This window comes from Pelobates fuscus, chromosome 10 (genome assembly GCF_036172605.1).
Source record: "Pelobates fuscus isolate aPelFus1 chromosome 10, aPelFus1.pri, whole genome shotgun sequence".
Classification (NCBI taxonomy): Eukaryota; Metazoa; Chordata; class Amphibia; order Anura; family Pelobatidae; genus Pelobates; species Pelobates fuscus.
The window spans coordinates 24,393,913-24,412,347 of NC_086326.1; the positions used below are offsets into that span (position 1 = coordinate 24,393,913).

Consider the following 18,435-nt stretch of genomic DNA (forward strand, 5'->3'; position numbering starts at 1 on the left):
AGGCCTTAAAAACTACTAGGCCTGAACTATGGTAGTCTAAACACAACAAACTCAGATATTTGAAACACGCAAAAAGACTAATACTCTATTAAAAATTGAGGCCTGATGCCCAAGCTTGTATAAAGAATCAAATCAGCATTCAAATACAAAAAAGAAGCAGCATGCAAGCCTATTATAATGCAGGGCTAGGCCTGTACTCTGATAGCCAAAAACCCAATAAAACTCAACTCAGATATTTGAAACATATATTCAAAATTGAGGCCTGGTGCCTAATCTGGTATATTAAAACTGAGGCCTGATGCCTAATCTGGTACATTAAAATGGAGGCCTGATGCCTAATCTGGTACATTAAAATGGAGGCCTGATGCCTAATCTGGTATATTAAAATGGAGGCCTGATGCCTAATCTGGTATATTAAAATGGAGGCCTGATGCCTAATCTGGTACATTAAAATGGAGGCCTGATGCCTAATCTGGTACATTAAAATGGAGGCCTGAACTAGACTCCAAACACAATCAGCCCTGGATTTCCCATGCAGAGGATAATTAACCAAAGTACTTTTTTTTTTTTCCTCCCCAAAAAGTAAATCTGACTATCTATTAATGTGTTATTACCTCATAAATAACCTTTGTAGAAGTCTAAAATTCGTTGGTCGCCATATGTGGTGTATCACCAAATTAATATAAATATTACACAAGGTTCGTCTACATTAAAAGGTATTTATTTAGAAGGCAACACACAATACTATAAATGTATAACACACAGCCCAGACCCACGGAGCAACAACCCTTTTAAATCTATCTATCTATATAGTAATCCCTTTCCCCACACGTTTGATCTCACCCACGGTTAGGCCTTCACATCTAGTAATGGCTCACTGCTGCAAGTCCAACATCACATCCACCAAGGAAGAAAAGGAAGCAATAGAGTATAACATGGTTCACCAAGATAGCACATGGCGTCTGCACATCTGCTCAGTAGAACAGCCAAGAAGGAACAGAGAGGAATGAGGATAGAGGGGGGAGTGGCTATCTCTTTCCTGACTTGTAAATTACCATATCAATTACCATATCAAAGTAAAGCTTATCCCCCTGTAAGAAAGATCTACATGAACTTGATCACATGACCCCTGGTCACCATGCTAGTTTGATGACAGAATGTCACCACACCTTCTAGTAGATGTCTCCATTCCTTGAGCACCAAAATGATAGCAAGGAGTTCGCGATTGCCTACATCATAATTCTTTTCTGCTTTGGACATCTGTCTGGAAAAGAAGCCACAAGGGTGTAACGGCTTTTCAGGTGAATCTCTTTGAGACAAGATAGCACCTACCCCAATATCAGAAGCATCAACTTCAAGAATAAAGGGTAGGGAAGGGACAGGATGCTGTAAAATAGGGGCAGAAGCGAATGAAGCCTTCAGGAATTCAAAGGCCTCAAGTGCTTCTGGTTTCCAGACATGAGTATTACCATCCTTTTTGGTCATTCTGGTTATAGGTGCCACAATGGCAGAAAACCCTTTAATAAAGCGCCTATAATAATTTGAAAAACCCAGAAAACGCTGAATGGCTTTCAAACCCTGAGGTAGAGGCCATTCCATGATGGCAGAAAGTTTCTTGGGATCCATACGAAAACCCTTAGCAGAGATTATATAACCCAAGAATTGGACTTCTGATTGATCAAATGAACATTTTTCGAGTTTGCAATAGAGACCGTTAACAAGAAGAGTTCTCAACACTAATTTGACATGCATGTGATGAGTCTGTAAATCAGTAGAATAAATTAATATGTCGTCCAAGTATACTATTACGAATGTGTGTATGTACTGACGTAGGACATCATTAATAAATTCTTGAAAAACTGCTGGGGCGTTACAAAGGCCAAAGGGCATCACAGTATATTCGTAGTGACCACTCCTGGTATTGAATGCGGGCTTCCATTCGTGATCCTTTTTGATACGTATGAGATTGTAAGCACCCCTAAGGTCCAATTTAGTATAAACCGTGGCATGTTTAAGCCTATCAAATAGTTCCGGGATCAAAGGTATGGGGTATGCATTTTGACGGTGATTTTATTGAGGCCCCTATAGTCAATACTGTCAGGGTGGCGGTCCGGTGCCCGGGACCCAGACACAGTGTCCAGGTGGCGGCGCATGGACCGGGACCCATAATGCCTGATGAAGTGGGAGTCTTCAGCGTGGAGGTGGATTAGCAGGGTCTGGTGCAGGGTAACCGCACGCCCCCTGGTGTTGAGCACCAGCGTTTGTGCAGCCACAACCAGAACCCTGATTCAGCTTCTGCGGATCCAAGGAACTAGGAGCTAGGAAATAAGCAGACCTCCCAGGAGCTGAATAGGGAGGCTCTGCAGCAAGGGTGTATCCAGTACTAGAAACAAGACAAAGCTAGAACAGGCACCAAACATGAAAACAAGACATAACTAGTAGAACCCAGAACCAGAGAAGGATAGGAAGCTAAACCCAGAACATGACACAATACATAAGGGAACATTAACTAAACATGGGCATGACTGGACAGGAATGAACATGGACAGGTATATACAAACTAAGACACGACAAGATAACATAGGCAAAACAAGAGGAGAAATAACTAAGTACTACATATGGAAATCATGGGGGTTTAGTCACACTATATGATCATACATTGCATAAGCCTGCCAACAACGCCAATGTACCCCATATCTGGCAGGTCCTACACTGCCTAATGTATGCTAAAACAACCAAAAGACATATATAGCACTTACCTGCAAGAAAGGGCAGAAGCTTTGAGACGCTGCCTGCAGGAACTCTAACACATAATGAAAGCTGGAAACATAAGGGTGTGGCAAATAAAACAAACATTTAAAGGAAACCTGGAGACTGGGAAATCCAGGGACGAACTATAGGAATGAACCCAGAAATCCCAGCATAAAGAAAACCAGACACAGAATAGAAAACCAAAAACCAAGAAATATTAAACAAGAATAGCAAAAGGAGTACTGGATACCAGAAGCCATTACCAGAATGATCCGCAGCCAGGAACGGAACGTGACAAATACAAGGCCTTAATTCGCCATCTTTCTTGGATACAAAGAAGAAACCAGCCCCTGCCGGGGAAGAGGATCTTCTTATAAATCCCTTTTGTAAAGATTCCTTAATATATTCCTCCATAACAAGATTCTCCTGAGGAGACAAAGGATATATTCTCCCTTTGGGAGGCATAGTACCAGGTAGTAAATTAATAGCGCAGTCGTAAGGTTTGTGAGGTGGCAACTTTTCAGCCTCCCTTTTATCAAAAACAGATTTAAGAGACAAGTATTGAGGGGGTATAACAGTAGGCACGGGAGGAATATTAGTAGAATTCAAAGTTTTTGTTAAAATTCAAAGTGATTTTAACAATACAAGACTCTTGGCAAGCATCACTCCAAGATACTATTTGTCCTGACTCCCAGTCAATGGTGGGATTATGAGTACGCAACCAAGGATACCCTAACACGAGGTGAGAGGAAGGAGAAGTAATGATCTGAAACCGAATGGTTTCAGAGTGTAACACCCCTGTAGACATATGTAGTGGTACAGTTTCATGTGTGATAACTGGAGAGCATAATGGTCTACCATCTATGGCCTCAACGGCCAAGGGTGTCTCCTTCTCTCTAGTGGGTATGTTATTCTCCTTAACAAAACCGGAATCTATAAAGTTTTCGGCAACTCCGGAATCAACCAGAGCTAGTATATTCCCTGCTATGCAGTTACTACCAAGGTGCAGGGAAACAGGGAGAAGCAATTTATTAAGAGGCAAATGTGAGGACTCTGATGTCACAACCAAGGCCTGTCCTCTATACGGTCTTAGGTGCGATAGTTTTCCGTATGCACGGGACATTCTTGTCTCATATGGCCCCTCCTACCACAATAAAGACAAAGTCCCTCCTTTCTCCTATAAAGTTTTTCGGCGTCAGTAAGTTTAGCAACCCCTAACTGCATAGGTTCCTCCTCTGACCCTTTAGATCCCTCGGGAGTCTCAGCTCTAGGTGAATTAACGGGGACAAAGCGTCTATTTCTGGACTTGGTATATAACCTGTCAGAGATCCTGTTATCTATATCGATGAGATAGTCAATAAGGTCCTCTAGGGGTACAGGGAGGTCCTTAGCTGCTACCTCATCCAACATAGTTTCAGACAGGCCTTCCATAAACGCAGTAGTAAGCCCATTGTTAGTCCAATCTACCTGTGAAGCAAGGGTACGGAACTGAATAGCATTATCGGCTACAGATTTAGATCCTTGCTTAATTCTCATTAACGCCCTGGCGGCATTCTTTGACCTTTTAGTCGTGTCAAATGTTCTACGAAATGCTGTGAGAAAGCTATTGAAATCGTGTACCATATGTCCATTAGCCTCCCAAATAGGATTTGCCCATTCAAGTGCCTTATCAGTAAGCTGGTAAATAAGAAAACCCACCTTAGATCTATCAGTGGGAAATGAACGTGGGTACATTTCAAAGTGGAATTCCACTTGATTAAGGAATCCCCTACATGTCTTAGCGTCCCCTCCATACCTAGGTGGCGGGGTTAGATGTGCTGAAGCATTAGGCATATTAGCTGTGTCTGGTACAGGGGTTACAGGAGGCGCAGGTACAGGTACCGGAACTGTTCTGGATAACAGTGTCTGGATGGCTTGAGCCATTTGATCCATACGGTGATCCTGTTCTGCGAATCTAGCCTCATGAGTGGCCATCTGATGTCCTAAACCTGCGGGGTCCATGGCTCTATCGTAATGTCACGGTAATATACCCCAACACGCAGGAATAGTCCAGATAGTCAAGAGACAAGAAAACAGGATTCGTCTTACCGGACCTTAGAATGGCTGGACTTAGACGAGTACAAGAAAAGACAGAGTCCAGAACAAGCCGAGGTCAAGGGAACGGAGAGACAGCGTAAAGTAGAACAAGCCGGGGACTGGTACACAGGAGGACAAACCGGCGGATAAACAAGCAAGGATAAAGAGAGAACGGAGTCAGGAACAAAGCCAAGGTCATGCACCAAAAAAACAACTGAACGAAACAAGCACTAAAGGGAACTGAACAGAAACCACGATAGGGCAAGGTGCAAAGGAAACAGGTGAGTATAAATACCCTAATGTTCACTTTGATTGGCCCCTGTTATATCCACGCCCCCAAAACGTGAGTGTATGGGGAACGTGGCATGACAGGGGCCAATGGGAGACTGATTCTAATTTTGTCTCCCACTGTCCCTTTAAGAGCGCACCCGAGACGCGCGGCGCACTCTTAGTGTCAGGCGGGACACGTGACGACTTCTCGCGGTCACTGCCCGCCTTCCTGATCTCGTCGTTGGATGAGCCGCGCGCGGCTCGTGCAGGAGCAGGACCGCGCGCGGCGAGAAGGGAGGTCTTTGGTCTTTGGAACAGAATGGTCTTTGGAACAGTACCTAAATTACACAAATTACACAATTCCCACCTATCCATCAAAACAAAATCAAATAGCACACTGACCGCAGTCCACTCTTTAAAATACTTGGGTATGATGTTAGACCACAATCTATCTTTTGGCCTCCACATAGAAAAATTTGCATCAAAACTTTATCCAAAACTAGGTGCCCTGTACAGAAACAAATCCTGCCTAAGCCCTACAGTAAAGGAAAAAATTGTACAGTAAATGCTGATGGCAAATATTGACTATGGGGATGTAGTATATGCACCTGCACTGCAAACCCACCTTAATAAACTCAATGCATTGTATAACTCGTTCTGCCGATTTGTGCTACAATGTAATTACAGGACCCACCATCAGTGGTGTATCTTGGTTTTGTGCTGCCCTAGGCAGGACAAAACTCAGACACCCCCCACCCGCGCGCGCGCGCCACCCCCACCCAACCCTTCCCCCTGCCCCGCCTTCTAAATACACACACATTCACTGACAGATACGCATACACTAGCTAACAGACACACACAGTCAGACACACACAGTCGAACACACACACAGTCGGACACACACAGTCGGACACACACACAGTCGGACACACACACAGTCGGACACACACACAGTCGGACACACACACAGTCAGACACACACACAGTCAGACACACACACACTAACAAACACACACAGTCGGACACACACTAACAAACACACACAGTCGGACACACACACACTAACAGACACACACAGTGAGACACACACTAACAAACACACACAGTCGGGGACACACACTAACAAACACACACAGTCGGGGACACACACTAACAAACACACACAGTCGGGGACACACATACTAACAGACACACACAGTCGGGGACACACACACTAACAAACACACACAGTCGGACACACACACACTAACAGACACACACACAGTGAGACACACACACTAACAAACACACACAGTCGGACACACACTAACAAACACACACAGTCGGGGACACACACACTAACAGACACACACACACTAACAGACACACACAGTGAGACACACACACTAACAGACACACACTGTCGGACACACAGTCAGACACACACAGTCAGACACACACAGTCAGACACACACACTAACAGACACACACACAGTCACAGACACACACTAACATACACACACTATCAGACACACAAATACACTATCAGACACACAGTCAGAGACACACACTAACAGACACACACACACTAACAGACACACACACACACACACTAACAGACACACACACACACACACACACACTATCAGACACACACACACACACACACTAACAGACACACACACACTATCAGACACACAAATACACTACCCTTTGGGAATGCTGGGGGTGTGGAGGTTCTCCCATTCCCTGGTGGTCCAGTGGCTGCAGGACGGCACTGGCGGGCAGGCTGGGCGGCCGACGAGGGAGCTCTTCCCCTGAGCTCTCTGCTCAGCTCCCTTGCGCGCGGAGGGGAAGAGCTCCCTCGCCGGCCGCCCGCCCGCCCGCCCGCCTAGCATGTCTGTTAGCCGCAAGGCTAACAAGACATTTGCCTTGGGCATTTGGGGGCGGCGTTTTTTGCCGCCCCCTGGAAAATGCCGCCCAAGGCAAATGCCGTGTTTGCCTCGCGGCTAATACGCCCCTGCCCACCATTGTGACATGCTAAAAGAACTAAACTGGTTGTCGCTGGAATCCAGACGCACCCTTCATCTTTCCAGCTTTGTGTTTAATAGCTTTTCTGGGAAGCTCCCACCCTACCGGAGCAGAACGCTCTCCCCAGCTGTTCCCGCATCCTATAACCTCTGATCCAATACCAGCACTTTTTTTAGTCTACCTCAATACAAATATAAAGCAGCCCGATGCTCATTTTCCTACAGTGCACTGCAATTATGGGACGACCTCCCTCACACTTTCAAATCTTCCCCAGGCCTAAAGTCCTTTAAGAGATCCCTCTCTACATACCTCAAAACAGAATGCAGGTGTCAGGGTTGATTATATATTCCCTACCTGTTCTATGTTACATTTTGTATATATTGTGTAATATTGTTTTTGTATTTTATTGTACCCTATTGTATCAATGCAATGTTTTGTGGACCCAGGACATACTTGAAAACGAGAAAAATTGCAATGTATCTTTCCTGGTAAAATATTTTATAAATAAATAAATAATAAACTCTACAATCAAGTATAGTTGTTATCGTTTGTAGGGTACGCATCATGTATTAAAATCTTTTAGTTGCAAATACTGCACTTTTATTAAATATAACCATACACAGAGTTTCTTTGAGAAGTTACACATAGAATTCTACATTACGTGCTCCCTATTCCCAGCAGAAAGTGAACGCACAGTGACACATGCACACAGTGGAGCAGGTTGCCTCATGGTAGAGAATACATGTAATTATACCCTAAATGCTCTATACTCCCTATAGAAAGTGTAAGCTCTTGGTCACGTGCACACGGAATGGCTTATAAATAGAGAATAAAAACTCTCAAAATCATCTCCAGTACCTTTATACTGGGAGTTTTAACAATATTCATATTTCCGAATTACAGAGACACTTATTCGCTTTGTAAGTACTGACTACATTTTATATATTGTAACTATTTTATTTCAAAAAAATTAATGAGTAGTTTGTGTTTGTAAAATTTACTAACTTTTCTCTCAAATATATGGTAACTGTACAATTGACATTTAATTGTCATAAAATAAATAGAAGATACACACTATAGCAAGCCTCACAATCACACTTTATTAGATTATATACTTAATTTACATCTCATATGGATCCTCTTCCTTTTCTGTTAATAAGTTAATTTCATGATTAACATAGTTGTCTTCTGTGCAAATGCAGTTGTAAAATTTAGGTCAGATGAACTAAGTTAAAACATTTCTTTAAGTAGACTAATTATTCTGATCAGCCACACCATTAAAACCACCGACAGGTGAAGTGTATAACATTGATTATTTCATTACAATGGCACCTGTCGAGGAATGGTATATATTAGGCAGCAAGTGAACAGTCAGTTCTTGAATTTCATGTGTTATAAGCAAGAAAAAAATGGGCAAGCAAAAAGATCTGAGTTACTTTGACAAGGGCCAAATAATGATGGCTAGACGACTGGGTCAGAGCATCTCCAAAATGGCAAGTCTAGTGGGGTGTTCCCAATATGCAGAGGTTAGTACAACCAAACACATCTGTGGTATGTGCTGGAGCAACAAATCCGATCCATGAATGCCCCACCTTGCAGCTTGAAGCTTATGTCTGGCTGCCAGATACTAAAGGATAGAGCTGTTTTGGCACCACAAGGTGGACTTACACTATATAATGCAAGTGGTTTTAATGTTGTGGCTGATCAGTGTATATAGGCTGTTACACACACAGTTCTAACGAGTTTCTTCAGTATCATGATTAGGCAACAGCCTTGCCCAAATTAAGGCTGAAATAATAGAGATGACAAACATATTCATCTAGAAGTAATTATAGATTTAATCTGATACTTTTTTTGCTGGACCCAAGGTCTGCACTGAAAACTGTTGAGCTGATAACCAATAATCATTCATCATGTAAACTGATTAGCTATACTGGAAACATTTTACTTCCATAGCTTTGCCCGGTCCAACATTAGCCTGGATGTAATATTTTGGTTAAGCTTTTTCCGTGATTTCATATTTTTGGATAAACTTTGAAAAATTGAATTGCTTCATATATTTTATTTTTTATATATTGATATTTTTTTATGTACGGAGTTTACCTATTAACATCTCTTCCAAAGAAGGTTCTCCATCAATGTAATACGTAGAGGTTATGATCTGGCTAAATTAAAAGACAGAAAGTCATTATTAGATCAGAAGAATTATATTAAACAATAAACAATATAATGTGCATGCATTTTTTTAAGCCTCTTCTGTGAATGGGGGAGCTACCTATTGGGTTATAACTTCAGCTGACCACCTAAGCCAATCCACGGAGCCCCTGCCAAATGCTGCCCAAGCCTTTCGTTATAAAGAATTTTGGAAAAGAAAACTGGGGGCAGAGCGATCTGGCACTGGAGCACAGACTTTGGGATTAAACATTGCAAGCAAAAATTGTTGATTTGTATGATTGGTCATGTGTATATAAATGTGTATGTATACACCCTCTGAATTCTATGGTTTTCCAAATCAGGACATAATAATAATCATCTGTTCTTTAGCAGGCTTTAAAATTAGGTAAATACAACCTCAAATGAACAACAGCACATGACCTGTTACACAGCGTCATGACTTCACAAAAATAAAGCCAAAACGCCAAAATAAAAAATAAAGCCAAAATGGAGAAGCCATGTGTCGAAAAGTAAGTACCATGAAACTGTGTCTTGCTTTGTAGACAAGAAGATTAAAAATTATGTCAGAAAATGAATCCAGTCTAACTGAATTCACTGTACAAGGTTTCTCAGACTCGCCACAACTTCAGTTTCCTCTTTTTATAACATTTTTATTTGTGTATCTCACCATTGTCTTCAGTAACCTTATCATTTTAGCATCAATAGTTTCGTACTCTCATTTACACACACCCATGTACATCTTCTTGTGTAACCTATCAGTCATTGATATTTCCTACACCTCGACCATTCTACCCAAACTTTTGGTCATTCTCCTCACTCAGTGTAAGTCCATATCCTTTCTAGAGTGCTTTATTCAGGTGTATTTTTTCATGTGCTTTGCTTGCACAGAAGTCTTACTATTGGCCGCTATGGCTTATGATCGCTATGTAGCAATCTGTCACCCTCTTCATTACTCAATTCTTATGAGTCCAAAGCAATGTGCTCGAATAGTACTTTCAGTTTGGGTCATGGGTTTATTTGATCCTGTCCTACATGCTATTTTAATTGCTAACTTTTCATACTGTCGCTCTCATCAAATAGACCACTTTTTCTGCGATATAACCCCATTGCTTAAACTTACCTGTAGTAATACATTTACTATTGAGTTATGTACCTATATTAATGGGGTTCTTCTGCTTATCAGTGCATTTTTATTAACTTTGGTATCATATGTCTTTATTATCACCGCCATCCTAAATATCCAGTCAGCTGTTGGTCGACATAAAACTTTTTCTACCTGCGCCTCCCACATGACCTGTGTTATCATCTTTTATGGAACAATGATCTGTTTGTATATGAGACCAACATCTACATATTCTCCACAAGACAAGTTTTTTGCCCTTTTATATATCATACTTATTCCGATGCTTAATCCTCTTATTTACACCCTGAAGAATAAGGACTTTACTAAGGTTTTTAAACAATTCAAGTTTCATTAGAATCCTTAACATTGAAATAGTGAATACAAATTTGTGACCATTTTATTTTCCTGAAGAATAAGGACTTTAATTAATTTACTCCAAGAATCGAGTAATCATGTTTTTACTCTTATTTACATTGCAAAACTAAATTTAGTCAGCAAAGCCTCTGATCACCCAAACTTGCTATTTTATTATTCATTTATATACTAGCTATGCATTCCATGTGTCAGATACATGTTACGCTAACAGACTTTCAAACAAAAATGTGTTTTTTTTAGTAGAGACGAATAAAACATTGTTTTATCCTAAGATATACATTAATTAAAGGAACACTATAGTCACCTAAATTACTTTAGCTAAATAAAGCAGTTTTAGTGTATAGATCATTCCCCTGCAATTTCACTGCTCAATTCACTGTCATTTAGGCGTTAAATCACTTTCAAACAGATGTAATTTACCTTAAATAATTTTATCTCAATCTCTAAATTGAACTTTAATCACATACAGGAGGCTCTTGTAGGGTCTAGCAAGCTATTAACATAGCAGGGGATAAGAAAATCTTAATTAACAGAACTTGCAATAAAGAAAGCCTAAATAGGGCTTTCTTTACAGGAAGTGTTTATGGAAGGCTATGCAAGTCACACGCAGGGAGGTGTGACTAGGGTTCATAAACAAAGGGATTTAACTCTTAAATGGCAGAGAATTGAGCAGTGAGGCTGCAGGGGCATGTTCTATACACCAAAACTGCTTCATTAAGCTAAAGTTGTTCAGGTGACTATAGTGTCCCTTTAAAGTAATCCAATAATCCATTCCTTCAGGCATGAAGTACAAGGTAACATGTGAACCAGTAGTAGGCTTATAAACTGGATAGAGAACACATTATTGGATTTTGAGGAGTCAACAGATGTAACACATGACTAATGATGTGATAATGTTTGTTTAAAATGCTTTTTTCCTTCCACATTATTGAATGCATATCACATCAACCTACAGCAGATGTTTAAAGTCTATAATTTTTAATTAGGACCTGTTATGCAAACATGTAATTGTATCATTTTAGATAAAATTATTAGTTTTTATACCTTTATGTCTTTGTCATATTGTGAAACGTCAAACAGAGCATTTTCTATAGATTGAATATTTGCATGACAGGTCCAGTAAAAAGCATCAATTTCATTTTCCTTGAGATTATTTTTTTTTTGTAAATTTCATAAATGCTCTTGAAGTGTCATAATTGTTTCGGGTTGACATCTGTGAAAAAGGAATCCCTACTTTATCTTCATTCATCATTATTTTTCAGTTGTGTGTTCTATCATTGTTTTGATTCATCCTGTAATTTCTTTTTTTTTTTTTTTTTTATACACTATATCTCATAGTTTTGTAAAGAAACTGAAACAATATTTTTAGATATAATTTTATAGAACTGCCACTTGTGGACATCACCACTCAGCTGTGTCCTTGTGTACTTAGAGGAGTCAGTACATGTGAATGCATTTCTTATGGAAAGAGCACTTATTTATAACATTTTCCGATGATACTGCTCTATGTATCTTTTTATTGTATTTTTAAGGATATATTGAAGATAATTGAAGTTTGCTTATTTTTACAAGTGTCACTTTTTTATTGAATGTCAGTATCCTTTGTCTACAGGGTCCTTGTGTTTGTTCTGGGTGTCATTTAAAGGGTTTGTGTACTTCTTTTTTGTTGTTCATGCAATGTTTTTGTTTTTAAAGTGCACTTTAAAGTAACTATGTCTGAGTAGCATTTAATGGAACCTGAATATTATACAAGCCTATATCTACACACACACACACACACACACACACACACACACACACACACACTGGGTTACATTCCCTTATAAGATTAAATTAGCCAATGTAGAGCTAACTGGATTCTCCTAAAGGGGAAGAATGGAAGCAGGGACTGCATGATCGCGATCGCCCAGTGGAAGAGACACCCCTTGCTCACTGAGTTGGACTGGAAGGATAACTGACAGGATTTACATAATACTAGAAAGGAAATAAAAGAGTAGAAAGTAAATAAGGAATAAAAGAGTAAGAATAAAAGAGTAAATAAAGCATATTCATAATTTTTTAATGTATTAAAATATATAGATGTAATAAATATGATTGTATTCATAGTTTCCATATGAATACCAATTGTGAGATATTGTGCATTAAACATAGTCACAGTATTTTCTAATTTGTCAGCCTAATGACAGATATACTTGCATATTATAATTGGTACATCTTGTACAAATTAGGTGGTATAAACCTACCAGTAGTGATCACTAGATGTCTCCCTTCACTTTAGTGAAGAAATCTGCAGGAATTTACCTCAGTTTTGTATAGATAAGTCATTAAAAATGCAAAAAGAAAACAAAAACAAAACAAAACAATAAATACATTTTGAATAAAACTTACCCTCGAAACTTCTAAAAATGTAGTGCTTTCACAGGCACGTGGCAAGCCATGTGGTCCAAAAGAAGCAACACTAATCAGAAGTGTCTCTTTCTGGTCAACCTCGTTAATCCTGTATTTTGTAATTTTTGGGGGTTTTCTGCTGTTTTAACAAAAAAACTGGGGTGGGATATGAAATGTTGAATTACATTTGACCCATCTGACTCGACAAAGGGTTAATACTTGTATTTTGGGTTTTCAAACCCTTAATCCAGTTATTTATAAAATTAATCTTGGAATTAATTTTTCAGACTGCTAGCGGAAGATTTTGTTCTACACAAAAAGGCTGCTGAGAGAATGAGAAGTTAAGCACCAATGAAAACATGAACTTTCAATTTCCAAAATGTTAATAATTAGTTTATTCAAAACAAGCTTTAGGGCCATGTAGACTATTACATATTCTTTTTTCCTATTAATTAGGTATGGATGTCTGGATTGACATAAGTAACAGATGTTATCAATAAGTCACAACGCTTTATTTTTTTTGGTCTGAGAAGTCTGGAATGTGGTAATTGTTGGTCTTGTCCTTACATGAGTTAAATTTAAAAGGACTGACGTCATTATGGTCATAGCTATATAAAATAGTGGACTAAGGACCATGAGGTTGTTACTTGTTGTCTGTAATCTAACTCTTCCTCAGTACAGCAATTAACTGCTGGCAAGAGACCTGTACGCCAAAGACTGACTGGCAGGTAGGCGAAACGCCAATGTTTTAAAGGGTATTAAATTAAAATCTAGACACTTTAAAGAATTTCTGATAGCACAATGTAGCTGTAATGTAATGCTCTATAATTTAAACCTAAGTAATGTGTACAATGACAGGTGCACTTTAATTTTAAAAAAAATCAGTTACTTTCTAACTCCCCTCTCTACAGAGAAGAGGTGAGAACTGTTTCACCTGGCTGGTTATGTCATCTGCTTTATTATACACTTATTCAGATTAAATTAAAATGCTAAATTATCATCTGAGGAAAAAAAAACGGGCAATTTCCAATATTCAGTAACTATATGATGCAAATGCAATTTGTGATATAGGGGGCCATGTGAACCATATGCCATTTGAACACACAGATCACAGTTGTTTGAATGTTTCGCTGAAATGAAAACTATAGCCAGGTGTATGTCATACTACTTTATTAAGTTTAAATCATTCTTACAAGACTATAAGAAAATAGACATTCAAACTACCAGAAAAATATATATATTTGTACAATACAATATAAATAGTACAAATTGTGCTGCCCCAATTAAAACGCCAAACAAGAAATACATTCTAAATAAAACAATCAGGGTTGGACAAAATAGTGTTCATTCAGAAAAAAAAAAAAAGAGAATCTTGTTTTACACATAATCTTACTTAATAAATGTTTTATTGCGTAAAAGCCCAGAAAATGGCCATTTGTGTAAAACACAGGGACTGATTTATAAAAATATATTGATTACAATGAGTGCTCTCACAGAGAGAAATCTTGTAAAGCTTGTACATATAAATGCAAAACAAGCAATTCTAGTTTATGGTAAAGGTACCACTTTTCTACTTTTAGAGTTACTCAAACCAAAAAACTGTGTTTTCATAAAACACTGTTTTGGTTAGAGCAGAGTAGCCCTTGCTATGCTGGCCCACCCCTCTTTCCCTCCATAAAACTTAAAAAAGAAAAGTATAATTTTACCACCATTCTAATGCCGAAGCCAAGTTCTCCCTTCAGCCCAATCCTCCTCTACTGCTGTCACTCCTTCTTTGTTGTAGGGCAGTGGTCCCCAACCCAGTCCACAAGTAACCCCCAACAGTCCAAGAATTAGGAATTAACCAGTTGTGTCTAAGGTGTTTTTAGAAAGTAGAAAAAAAAAACACTTTAGACACAACAGGCTAATCCCTATATCCTGGACTGTTAGGGGGTACTTGAGGACTGGGTTGGGAACCTCTGTTGTAGGGGAAGGATGGGCTGAGAGGAGAACATAGGCAGTACAGAGGTAGGGCCATGTCGTTATTGGACATCTGTGGCCAGCATTCTGTGTGTACAGACTTCAGACATCCAATTTGCACAGAATTAACACTCTTGTTCCGGGCTGGCTAATGGTTGCAGAGGTCTTGAAATCTGAATGTGGAGCATTTCATAGTGCACATACAGAATCCAGGCACCGTGACTAGTTCAAATCACTGAAGTGGTCATGGTCATAAGAGTAACCATTTCACTAGAAACTTGATGCCCTAATCCTGCTAACTGCTGCAGATATAGCATTAATAAAGGGCCTCTAGTGCTGTTTAACCAAGTAAGAAGGTAGTATTCTAAGCTTAATAAAATATTATAATTATATCGGTCAAAAAACCTTTATGTGTGACCTCTTTCTTTTATTTTGGAAATAGTGCAGAGAGTGAAACTTTCGAGTGTTTGAGCCTTTGCAAATTGCATACTATATTTTCATTCCATTAAGATACAAAGATTACGTGAAAATGGTACCTGTATATAAATACATTCCAGTGAAAGAATGGATGGTTATTGCAGTAAAGGAATTGCAAAAGATCCATGATACGCATAAGACAATACAATACAAAATACAATACAACAGGCCTGGACAATATTTACTCAAACCATCAGAAAAAAAAAAAACTAAACTAAAAACAAAGCGATTTATAATTTACCAATTAGAGAATACATTAAGTATTGACCCCTTCTTTAGCAGCTCTGCAGAAGTGAGAAGTGTTGTTGGACCACCAGGGAGCGGCAGAGCCCACTGGGGTTCAAGGTAAGGAGGTAAATCACTGATAAAAAGTTTGCCCCATTACCAGGGAACCGGGCAATCGGGCCAAACTACTTCTGACATCATAACCAATACAGCAGAGCAACCCTTTAACCCTGCATGTATTTACACAGCTGCATACAGCCACTATACTCATAGATTTAAACACAATGCAAGCACAAATATGTGCAAACATACATATAAATATAGGTAGTTATCAAATATCAATACATGTTGTTTGGACATGTTTATGCCTGCAATGTCCAGTAAGTAAATTCATCAAACTCACTATGTATGCGTACCTGCCGATTATTTAGGCGGGCAGGGGTCACCTTACAATTTTGTGCCTTAAGGTTCTTGAAATGTAAATTCGACCCTTGATGTAGGGGTCATGTTGAATTGAATGTTCATTGTATTTAAAAAAGTTGGTATAATGCTTCCTGATGAATCAGCCTCATCACCCACAAAATATTACTTGTATTACTTCTAAATACACTGCCTGGCCAAGAAAAAAGTTGCCACCAATAAAAAAGGTTGGACCGGCTTTAGCTTTGATTACAGCACGCATTCGCTGTAGTATTGCTTCAATAAGCTTCTGCAATGTCACAATATTTATTTCCATCCAGTATTAATGATGGGAGAGTTGGACCACTGTGCAAAGCCTTCTCCTGCACATCCCAAAGATTCTCAATGGGGTTAAGGTCTGGACTCTGTGGTGGCCAATCCATATGTGAAAATGATGTATCATTCTCCCTGAACCATTCTTTCACAATTTGAGCCCGATACATCCAGGCATTGTCATCTTAGAATATGCCTGTGCCATCAGGGAAGAAAAAATTCATTGATGGAATAACCTGGTCATCCAGTATATTCAGGTAGTCCGCTGACCTCATTCTTTGGGCACATAATGTTGCTGAACCTAGACCTGACCAACTGCAGCAACCTTAGATCAGTAGGCACTAGGCATGATGGGTGCATCACTTCATCTGCCTCTCTTCTTACCCTGATGCACCCATCACTGGTGGTTCCCCACTATCCTTCCAGTTTTTAATAATGCGTTGGACAGTTCTTAACCCAATTTCAGTAGTTTCTGCAATCTCCTTAGATGTTTTCTCTGCTTGATGCATGCCAATGATTTGACCCTTCTCAAACAGACTAACATCTTATCCACGATCACGGGATTGTCTTTCGAAATGGTTGTTTAAGAAATTAGAAGCTACTCATTGCATCAGTTGGGGTTAAATGCCTTGTTGCCCAGCTGAAAGATAATCACCCATGCAGTAACTATCCAATAGGAGGCTCTTACCTATTTGCTTAGTTAATTCCAGGCGGCGACTTTTTTTTGGCCAGGCAATGTATAATGTAATAGAAAGGAAATGTATATGTAATAATAATAAGTCACTTAGAGTTCAATAATTATTTTAAATAGCTAAATGACTTCTAAATGGCATTCATTTTTGCCTGGCTGTCTAGGCTTACATGCATCGGCAGTACAAAGTATTATCATCTTTGACACTGAGTCGTACGAATTCAAAATTTGAGGATATAAAATTGACTAAAAATAGATTAACTGAAAATAAAAGTTATTTTAATGGAATATAGGTTGCTACTACAGGCATTCAAACAAACAAAATAAATCAATAACAAATAACAAAGTTTGCAGACGACTTCACTAGGACTAAGATATATGAACATATTAAAGGGATATCCCAAGAACCAAAAACCACTGCTACATCTTATTGGTAAATGACGGATATGGCAGCAGACCATTTTTAGTCAATCATTTTCTGTTGGTGTGACAAAAAATGGGGGACTTCTATTCACCCCAACCCCAAGCCAATCAAAGATTCTCATTGACATCAAAATGAGGAAGCTTAATTATTTACCAACATTACTTGTATTGGTTAGTAGGATTTCACTGTGTCGAATGAGTAATTTGAAATTATGTTATTTGGACAGAAAGTTTGAATAGCATACCAGAAACAGCCGATCAATCTTTTAATCACTTATCCTCATTATGTTAACCCCTTCATGTGCTCTGTGGGGCAAAATCATTATTACAATGACATTGCTGACATATCATTGGTCCTAAAAGGATTAAATTGGGTACAGATAAATATGGATTAAGCATTATAAATATTTTTTTTTGTTTGTTTGTTTGTTTTTATAAATAGTACATTCAAATTCAAAGAAAGAAAATAAATAAATAGGTAAACCCATTATCAAGACATTTGACTTCTTTTAAAGAAGAGAACGGAAGTGATATATGGCATCTCTCTTTCTGTTCAAGTATTATTATTACTATTAAAAAAACACATAAAAAAATCTAAGAAATTTTCATCAAATTTAGAATTGGTTATCTTTAGAACACACTGTAGTGAATTATATATACATGTGGAACTGCAATATTCAAAAACACAATGTGGCCTAGAGAAGAAAAGTCTGCTACATGCTAAACAATCCTGCAAATTTCGTAAAGGGGCAAACAGACC

At 38.9% G+C, this 18,435-nt stretch overlaps 1 protein-coding gene across 1 annotated transcript; it reads left to right on the forward strand.

The window, feature by feature from the left end:
* The first annotated feature begins 7,981 nt into the window (after positions 1-7,981).
* LOC134574678 (olfactory receptor 5AR1-like) lies at positions 7,982-10,760 on the forward strand. The gene is made up of 2 exons (XM_063433802.1): positions 7,982-8,027; positions 9,652-10,760. Exon 2 carries the CDS (start codon positions 9,843-9,845, stop codon positions 10,758-10,760), a length of 918 nt encoding a protein of 305 aa, XP_063289872.1. The 5' UTR covers positions 7,982-8,027; positions 9,652-9,842.
* The last annotated feature ends 7,675 nt before the right edge of the window (positions 10,761-18,435 follow it).